Below are 5,973 nucleotides of genomic sequence, written 5' to 3' on the forward strand. Positions count from 1 at the left end.
AGACATCAGGTTGAGCACATGCATACACACAGGCAAACACTCATACATAAACATAATCCAGCAAATTATATATGTATTTTTGATGGTGGAATTTTTAATCCAAACCTAATTGCTTCCTTTCTGTGGACCAACAGATATATGTGTTTTTCAAAATGCCCTCTGGGAGCTTCTTTGATAATGCATTTCATTTTTTTTGTATAAAAACACTAAAATACACACTTTTTCAAAAAACAGATTCATTTCTTTTTCAAACCTTTTTAAACCTTTAATTCCCATAATACCTGTAATGCCTTTTTTCTCAGACATCATTTCAAAAGAAAAAAATTGCACCCAGATGTGGAGCTTCAAATCTGCTTTGAAGCTTAAGGTGACACCGAATATAAAATCAAAATTTCATAGATACACTGTTCTTTTGTTGACTGAAGTTGTGGGTGGAAGAAGCATCAGGCGACCCCAGATTCCTCTGAGCACAATTCAGCAGATTTTTTCAAACACCCGTTTGAAGATGAGGTACAGGAACAATACCCTGCACTTGGGAAGCAGGGATAGCAGTACTAACACAGTACGAGGAAACGTTCTGAGATCTGTTTAAAACTCATGTTGTCTGTGTCTAAAAATCTACATTCATATTCTAGAGCAACGTAAATTTTTGCCATTGTACAAATTTCACCATCTAAGTTATAGAATATAATATTCTTGATACTAGCCTTGCCTTTCTGGCTCAGTAGGAATTCATGTCCTTCAACCTGAGGCCATTCTCAGAGCAGTTTGAATCCTGTTTGCAGATGTCAATGAATGCCTTCCCACCACCGACTACTTACAATAACTCATACCTGGACACAAAAGGAGCATTATGAATCCAGACAAATAGTCTTGCTGGTTATTATATAAGACTTCCAAATACTTAATTTAGCACCTTTAAAAATAATAATATAATAATAAATTGAGGTGTCAGATTGCACAAATCAATTTTATTTGATTAAAGTTTTCAATTTTAGATACTCTTGAAAGAAAACCAAATATATATTTATGAGAGTACAGACAGTACAGCAAATTTTTGAGTTATCCTTAATCTAAGAATCTGCCACAAGTTGAGGATGTGAGAAGTAGTTGGGAGAACATGCAGAGAAAGTGGGGATGAGTGAGTATGGAAACAGCAGCTACAGGACACAGAGACCTTCACATTGATACTGTAGGACTACAAAGATTTAACAGCTACATCCAAAAGGGCCAGATCCAGAAGTTGATGTGTAACAGTAGGGTTGAAATGCAGTAGAAGGCAAGTACAGTGGGTAGCAGAATCTGGACCCATAACTCAGGGAAGGGAAGCCATAGATTCCGCCATTTAGGAATCTGAAGCCATTGGATCCACAGCCCCTTGAGTAGCAGCTTCTAGATCCATAGCCCGGGGAATGGCAGCTGCTGGATCCAAAGCCCAGAGACCCAGCATATGTTCCCCAGCAGGGACTGCAAGGTGTGGAGCTCCTCGGGTAGTAGCAGGCTGTCTGGCAGGGCCTGGACACCACGCAGGACCTCCGGCAGCTGGTGGGCTCAATGCAGGTCTCCTGACAGCCAGTGTTCAGAGAGGATTCCGCCTGGCAGGGTCTGGACACCACACAGGACCGATGGCAGCTGGTGGGCTCAATGCAGGTCTCCTGACAGCCAGTGTTCACAGAGGATTCCACCTGGCAGGGGCTGGGAGAGCAACTGGTAGTGGTGTAGACCAGGTTGCTGGGGTAGGAAGAGCCGCAGGAGGATCCTGAGGAGGGCAGGCAGCGCCTAAAGGAGCGGGAGGAGAAGTTTCCAGAGCAGCAGCTGTAGGCCATGTTGAGAGGAGATGTGAGCTCAGCTGGATGTACCTGAGAGGACTCTGAGTTTGGATGTCACCCTGTGGAGAGCTGGGTTTATATACTCTCAGCAACAGGTGTGGTACCCAACAGGGCTATCCTGACATATTTGTTTGCTTCCTGGTTTACAGATATGAAACTAAGAAATCTCTGTAATTGCATTTGCATACTTCTCTGCACATTGTGTTTGTGGGTGTTGTCGTTTTACTACAGTACCAGATGATGAGCCACTGCTGTGCCGTGACTCTGTACAGTGATGGCTGGTTTATCACGTCCTGCAAATAAATCGCGCCTTTTCCTCCTGACATAACTTTTATGTGCTTCATCATAGAATGTTACGAGGGAAATGCTTTTCTCCTCGGTGTGTGGCATGACAGTAATTTGATGTTCTCGTTAATGAATTGGAATCATTATGTTGTGTTTCCTATGGAACCTCCTGAAGATGGACCTTACTTGTCCATCCTTCTCATTTTCCAGCACTGTATGTGGGTTGTATAATACTTCTTATATGATTGAATTCTAGTATCAAGGAAACAGCATAAGTCAGGAAAGTTCAAATGATATAGAATACAGAAATAAATAAAGGAAAATAGTGATTGGAGTTCTCATGACCACAAGTGACAGAACTGAGGCTGAGCCACAATCACTTCACTGCTTAGGTCTCTGACCTTGTCACTTGGTCCCGAGTCTTCTCAAAGTGGAAGATTCTGAAGAACAAAATCAATGTGCAAAACCTGAGTGCATCAAATCATGCTTATATTACTTAAAAACAAAATCAGTTTCACTAAGGAGGCAGAGGCAGGAGGATCTCTGTGTTTATGAAGCCGGCCTGGTCTACAAGAGCTAGTTCCAGGACAGACCCTAAAGCTACAGAGAAACCCAGTCTTGAAAAACACACAAAAGACCAAATAAATAAAATGAGTTGTGAAATCCCAGATAATTTAGGTCAAGTCTTTTTCCTGGCCATCTTTGGAGCGAATGATCAGGGAATTTCACTCAGTTGCATATGTACTTTATATATTTGTTTACATTTACATTTTGAGAGAGAGAGAAAAAAGAAATTGAAGTTGGATGAATAGGGCAGATCTATTGGTAGGTGGGGGAAAGAATGAAAATGATCAAAATATATTTCATGAAATTTTTAAATAATAATTTAATTAATAAAACAAAAGAAAGGAATGGAAGCTTCACTTTGGAGCTTATATGTAGTCTGTAAATAACTAAAGTCTGTTTAGGTAATTTTGACCCTTTCTCATATTACAGTGTACAATTCCTAAGAGTAAAAATGAAATGAGAATGCTTTGAAAATTATCACTTATTTTAGTGCAGGAGATAATGTGTTGATGTTTCATTTTTGTGCATAGCAATGTAATTGCTTAAAATCATTTTTAATGGTATTTTTACACCTTTACCTAAAAAGGAAATGAAACAATATTCAGTCATAGCAAATAACACAACAATCTATTAGAGAAAAATAATATAACCTAGGTTAAAGTAAAATCAACTTCATATTAGACATAGAAAGTTTATCAAAAGCATAATTCCAACAATTGATTTCATAATCTGGTCCAAGACTCCTAATAAAGCTGTTCAAAGCTTTATGACTGTTGTCAACATGATGACAAAGGGCACACACCTTAATAGCAGATTGAAAATCCTGTGAGCAAGTCCATTTGTGATTGTGGTACCTGATGATATTGCCAGTCAAATGGCACCATTCCAAAGATTAACATGGAAAAATAGTCAATCTGAAAAAAAAATGTGTATCCCCAATAATGTTGGGAAGCAAGGTTTTCTATAGTTGTCAATAACTACTTTCACCCTTGTCTGTTCTGTCCTTGTTAATATGTCTTAGTTTCATTGTCATTTAACTTATAATTTGATTATATGGTAGCACTTTAGTCTAATTTTTTAGTTATATTTATAGAAAACATTGCATTGTCATGAATGAACATGATTTGAAACCAAAAACCATAAGTCTCCAAATTGACAAATCAACATATCTTTTCATCTGAGAATATTTTACGAACCAGTCTCTCTATATTACTTTTACTCTTGGATGTATACATTAGTATGTGTGAGAGCAATAGAGGTGAGCTTAGTAGATATTATTTACATGTAGTCTCACACAGCTTCAAAAATAAAACTCAGATTTTACAAATAAGCAAACAATTTAAATACTTTTCTTTCTCCACTTTGTTTGACATGTTGAAGACTAAACATGTATCAGAATTCTTTGATATCTACCAAACATCATTTTTATTTTCAAAGATGTATAAGATTAGATACGTTGAAACTTCTTGATTTTGTTTTTTATCACCAAGAATCTCCCCTAAGACATGATTCAGAAAAAGAAAAGTCCCCAACAACCATTCAGCCACTTGGTGTTTGATTAGGGCTGGTGATATGCACCCTGGGTTATAGTTTGCCATTGGAATCTTTTAGGTATTACTTCCCTAGACTCAGTCACTGCCTGGGTTCTGTTCTTGCAAACCAAGGTCTCTACAGAACCCACAGTGTAGAGGACATTAGTCACCCGAATCTGCTGTGGTTTAAATTATTAAAGCTGACTAGTCCATGCTGCACGAACTCAGATGAGAACTCTGTATCACCTCCGGTCACATGTTAGATACACGGGCTATGAAATGGGTACTCTTCTCAATTCTTTGACTCTATTCATGAGGGCCAAAATGCCCTGCACTTGTGACTCTGCCTCAGTGCTGTCTTTGCTCTCACCACAGTTTCAATCACTCACTGCTTTTTCTATCTGACATCTTAGATTTAATCTCATTCAATTTACTGTGCCCCTATCTAGTGGTGGTGAAATACATGGGAAATGTTATGCATTCACAAAAAATACTGGAAAATGAGAAATGATGGCAGAAGATAATGTTTTCTTCAGTAGGCTTCAAATGGAACATAAGTGATGATTCCAATTCATTAACAAATACTAAAAGAAAACTGTGTAGGAAAAGTATGTTCTTCAGAATATTCTGACAAACACATACAAATCAGGCAAAGAGACATAAGGAGAAATTTTCCAGGACACAAGAAGTTTCAGTGCAAAACAGTCATAGAATCTATGACATAGCAATAGCTCATTGTTGTAAGTATAAGAAAATTGCAACATCCATAAATACACTGTTCAGAAAACTATTCACATGCAACTGCACTTTGGTAAACCAGGAAGCACACAAATGCACCAAGGATGAGACAGTTGGGTACCACACCTGCTGGTGAGAATATATAAACTCAGCTGTCCACAGGGTGACATCCAAACTCAGAGTTCTCTCAGGTACATCCAGCTGAGCTCACATCTCCTCTCAACATGGCCTACAGCTGCTGCTCTGGAAACTTCTCCTCCCGCTCCTTTAGGCGCTGCCTGCCCTCTTCAGGTTCCTCCTGCGGCTCTTCCTACCCCAGCAATCTGGTCTACACCACTACCAGTTGCTCTCCCAGCCCCTGCCAGGTTGAATCCTCTGTGAACACTGGCTGTCAGGAGACCTGCATTGAGCCTACCAGCTGCCAGAGGTCCTGCGTGGTGTCCAGACCCTGCCAGACAGTCTGCTACCACCCAAGGAGCTCCACACCTTGCAGTCCCTGCCAGGGAACATATGCTGGGTCTCTGGGCTTTGGATCCAGCAGCTGCCGTTCCCTGGGCTATGGATCTAGAAGCTGCTACTCAGGGAGCTGTGGATGCGGTGGCTTCAGACCTCTGAATTGTGGAGTCTCTGGATTCCCTTCCCTGTGTTATGGGTCTGGATTCTACTACCCAGAGTACTTGGCTTCTACAACATTCCAGCCTTCTTGTTATAGATCAATCTATGGCATTGCCTTCTAGGAATTTAACTGCTAATCCTCCATATTCCTATAGTATCAAAATCAAATTCTCTATGTCCTGTAGACAATCTATTATTCTCATCTTCTACCGTTTGTATTTCCACTAACAATTCTTCAATAATCAAGCTCTGTCAGAATCTTAATGTGTAATGCCATATTATGCCTTAACTTTTGTGCTATTGATATTCTGCTATTTGCTGTTCATTCAAACATATTTGAAAACTAAAATTTTAATCTAATAAATTTATGCAATCTGAGGCCTTAATTCATTGTTCATACTATTATT

At 39.4% G+C, this 5,973-nt stretch overlaps 2 protein-coding genes across 3 annotated transcripts; one reads left to right on the forward strand and one right to left on the reverse strand.

Moving 5' to 3' along the window:
- Positions 1-1,208: 1,208 nt before the first annotated feature.
- Positions 1,209-1,826, reverse strand: LOC148122906 (keratin-associated protein 13-1-like). 2 transcript variants are annotated; one of them, XM_087896956.1, is made up of 2 exons: positions 1,686-1,826; positions 1,209-1,595 (listed from the first exon to the last, which is right to left on the reverse strand). In XM_087896956.1, exons 1-2 carry the CDS (start codon positions 1,824-1,826, stop codon positions 1,209-1,211), a joined length of 528 nt encoding a protein of 175 aa, XP_087753082.1. The 2 variants fall into 2 exon arrangements, with proteins under 2 accessions (XP_087753082.1, XP_087753078.1); XM_087896952.1 differs by having other exon boundaries at positions 1,209-1,826.
- A 3,349-nt stretch (positions 1,827-5,175) lies between these two features.
- LOC125392980 (keratin-associated protein 13-1-like) lies at positions 5,176-5,688 on the forward strand. The gene has a single exon (XM_048422968.3). The coding sequence runs from the start codon at positions 5,176-5,178 to the stop codon at positions 5,686-5,688; it is 513 nt and encodes a 170-aa protein (XP_048278925.2).
- The last annotated feature ends 285 nt before the right edge of the window (positions 5,689-5,973 follow it).

The sequence above is a fragment of the Myodes glareolus genome, chromosome 2, assembly GCF_982192425.1.
Source record: "Myodes glareolus chromosome 2, mMyoGla1.1, whole genome shotgun sequence".
NCBI lineage: Eukaryota > Metazoa > Chordata > Mammalia > Rodentia > Cricetidae > Myodes > Myodes glareolus.

What these genes read in the sequence shown, in the direction of transcription:
- LOC125392980 (XM_048422968.3), top strand. Translation starts at nt 5,176, where the DNA reads ATGGCCTACAGCTGCTGCTCTGGAAACTTCTCCTCCCGCTCCTTTAGG.
- LOC148122906 (XM_087896952.1), bottom strand. Translation starts at nt 1,826, where the DNA reads ATGGCCTACAGCTGCTGCTCTGGAAACTTCTCCTCCCGCTCCTTTAGG.